The 3,150-nt window shown below is 51.1% G+C and overlaps 1 protein-coding gene across 1 annotated transcript; it reads right to left on the reverse strand.

The window, feature by feature from the left end:
• Nucleotides 1-2,388: 2,388 nt before the first annotated feature.
• LOC120634446 lies at nucleotides 2,389-2,793 on the reverse strand (the record flags this gene model as incomplete). Its single annotated transcript, XM_039905014.1, has 1 exon — nucleotides 2,389-2,793. A coding segment is annotated over one exon (405 nt), but the record flags the coding sequence as incomplete, so codon positions are not given.
• Between the last annotated feature and the right edge of the window lie 357 nt (nucleotides 2,794-3,150).

Raw genomic sequence — 3,150 nt, forward strand, 5'->3', positions numbered from 1 at the left:
GCCGCGCCGACCGCACCTACCCCTACCCCACCATCGCGGCCACGCTGCGCACCGTTTACAGGTAACGACAACTTTGATTACCTGCATTTCTACCCCTATCTTCTTACCCAGGCAGTACCCCATAAGACAATTCCAACAGTTTCTATGTCTGTCATATGGCGTGACCTCTTTACTGCTTAGGCGGCAGAACTAAAGGATGTTCTATAAATTATGTACATGAATTTTAGCCCATTGAAATTTAGCATCTAACGATATTTCTAGAAAAACTGTCTCATCCACCAGGTTCAACTTCTCATTATTAAGTAGTACAGTGGTTTACACGTGTACATGAAGTAATGGGAATTATATGCATTTAGTTTTTCTTTCTATTTAAAACTAAATTATTGGCTTCAAACCATTATTTTAAATTCTATTTAAAAACTTTCATTAGTTATACCAAAAGTTCTATACTTGGGCGATATACTTTTGGAAGTAATCACATCTTACAAATTAGATTTTCATCTCACAGATCGGAGGGTTGGCGGGGTTTCTTCAAAGGGCTCAGCATGAATTGGGTAAAGGGCCCCATCGCGGTGGGCATCTCCTTCGCGTCCTACGATGCGATCAAGTCTGCGCTTAGAGACATATCGCTCACGTTGACCACGTGAGACGGGTAATATTGGTAATAACGATTACTGGGGTTACCTGTTACTTTAGATGCTTGAATGACGTATATTTTGTAAAGTTGGCTCGTGGTACGTGGTGACGTAGATACTTGCTCGACGAACAAGCTCCTACACATACCTTGTAGAATCCTGTTAGTGAGGTAAACTTGCGACGTTGCTACGTGATTCACCATCATCTTCATCCATAGCTTGAATGTCCCATTGCTGGGTACACGCCTCCTCCCTCTTATAGTAGAACTACTTTTAATATCACAAGTTAGTAATAACGGGGACCGACACTTTAATGTTCTGTTCAAGCCACTGGGGGCTCAGACCCCAAATTTCCTATCTCCGTGGGTGTGCTAATATATAATAAACTCTGTACTAAAATCTGTGTGGTGTATAACGATGACAGAAATTGTATAATCCACCATGCAGATCCGGTTTAGATCCCACAGGGCACGTGCATACGTAAAGCCAAATGGTTTGACTGGAGCTATATTATATTGGTAATCGTTGATTACTGCGGTTACCTGTCAATGTAAATACGTAAGTAAAAACAAAAAAGTTTGATCTGGCGATATTAAAAAATATAAGGATTGGATGTTATCTAACCTAACCTATTTTTTTTTTTTTTTTTTTTTTTAACGCTGGGAAATGCGTTTATGCATCCCCTCCGGAAACAGCGCATCCGAAGCTGCGCCGTTTCCGGAGGGGTATGTGGGACTCACCGGCATAAAGCGGCCAGAATACCCACTAAAACCCAGCGATGTTCCTACTGCCTAAGGTGGCTCCCGAGGTGCCTCAAGGCCAGCGCCAGGACTCTTCCCGGGACTCCATCCGGTCCCGGTGCCTTCTTGCACCGCCGCAGGTGGTTCCACGCTTCTCCTAATTCATCCTCTGTGACCGGAGGGGCTTCCATCGACTCTTCTCGCTCCCCGAATGATGGAATCGTCATAGTCGGGGGCGTAAAAGCTGGTGGTTGAGGAAAGAGTCCAGACACCACCCGATTAAGGAGCTCCGGCTCCATGGAGTTCATGGGTGGGGCACTCCGCATCTTACCTCTGACGATGCGGTATGGCCGACCCCATGGATCCCTATTCAGGGTTGCCAGGAACTCCTCGCTGGCGGAGTCCTTGGCATTAGCGATGGCCACCTGGAATGCCCTTTTTGCCCTCTGGAGCTCTTTATATAGGCGATCCTCTTCCGGCGCGTCCAGTGGCCTTCTTCGGCGGCAACGGGTGTAAGCCCGGCGCGCCCGATTACTGTCGCAACGGAGAGCAGCAATTTCTTGCGACCACCAGTAAACCGCCTTCCGGGCTGGGAGGCACCTGGTCCGGGGCATCGCTGCATCACATACCCTCTTCAATGCGATGCGGAAACGCCTCGCCCTCTCCTCAACATCAGTCAGCACCGGGGTGGCTGCGTTCCAGGCCTCAACAATGGCTCCTTCCTCCACCATTTCACGGTCGAGGCGGGCTAGGGACCATCTCGGAAACACTACTCTCCCTCCTCCGGTCTGACTTTGAGGCAACGAGCAGGATGCGGAGACTCTCCACCGGATGTACCGATGGTCTGACAGAGTCTCCACTTCCTCGAGGACGCGCCAATCCTGGGCACGTGAGGCGATGGCAGGGGTAGCGAATGAGACATCCACTATTGACCCCCCCTGCCGTCGCACACAGGTGTTTGCGCGTCCTTGGTTGAGAAGGACCAGGCCGACCATGGCAGCCCAGTTCTCCAACTCAACTCCCCTCAGATCTGTTATGGGGGATCCCCACGCCGCAGACTTCGCATTTAGGTCCCCCATCAGGATTACCTGGGTCGGGGCCGCACCTCTCACCACTGGCTCCAGACTTCTAAGATAAGCCTCGAAGGCAGACAGGGGTTTGTTTGGGGAGAAGTATACTCCAATTAGTGTCACCTCCCCCCACACGACCGCTACAAACCCTGGTCCGCTGCGTTGTGGAACCAGTGGAATTCCATGTGCCGGCACCACAACAGCCACCGATCCCTCGACGTCACCAGCCCAATTTGATTGAGTAGGGATGAAGTAGGGCTCGGCGGCTGTCGCCACTTGAATCTGCCACTCCGCCATGTGTTGTATCAGGAGGTCCTGGGCACGGGCGCAGTGGTTCAGATTGGCCTGCAGAAATTCGCTATGGCGTATGGTCATTAGTCGCCATTTCGATGTCCTCCTGTGGCGGTTCTTGTCGACCTCTTGAAGAGCCTGGGGCCCGAGTCAAAGGAGCCTCCTTACCCTTCGTTGGAGGCGGGAAACACTTAAGCCCTCCCATAACATGACCAGCTTTCCTGCCCATTTGCGTGCAGATTGCACATTTAGGCTCATCCGAGCACGAGGCCGCCTTGTGCCCTTCCCTGCCACATCTGAAGCACAAAGTGCTCCGGTCGGCAGGTGATGGGCAGAGAGCCCTTGTGTGACCCACCCCCATGCACTTAAAGCAGCGCATCGGGATAGGTTCCAAAAGGGTAACACGGGCTGACG

Source organism: Pararge aegeria, chromosome 24, assembly GCF_905163445.1.
Source record: "Pararge aegeria chromosome 24, ilParAegt1.1, whole genome shotgun sequence".
In the NCBI taxonomy this organism is placed as follows: domain Eukaryota; kingdom Metazoa; phylum Arthropoda; class Insecta; order Lepidoptera; family Nymphalidae; genus Pararge; species Pararge aegeria.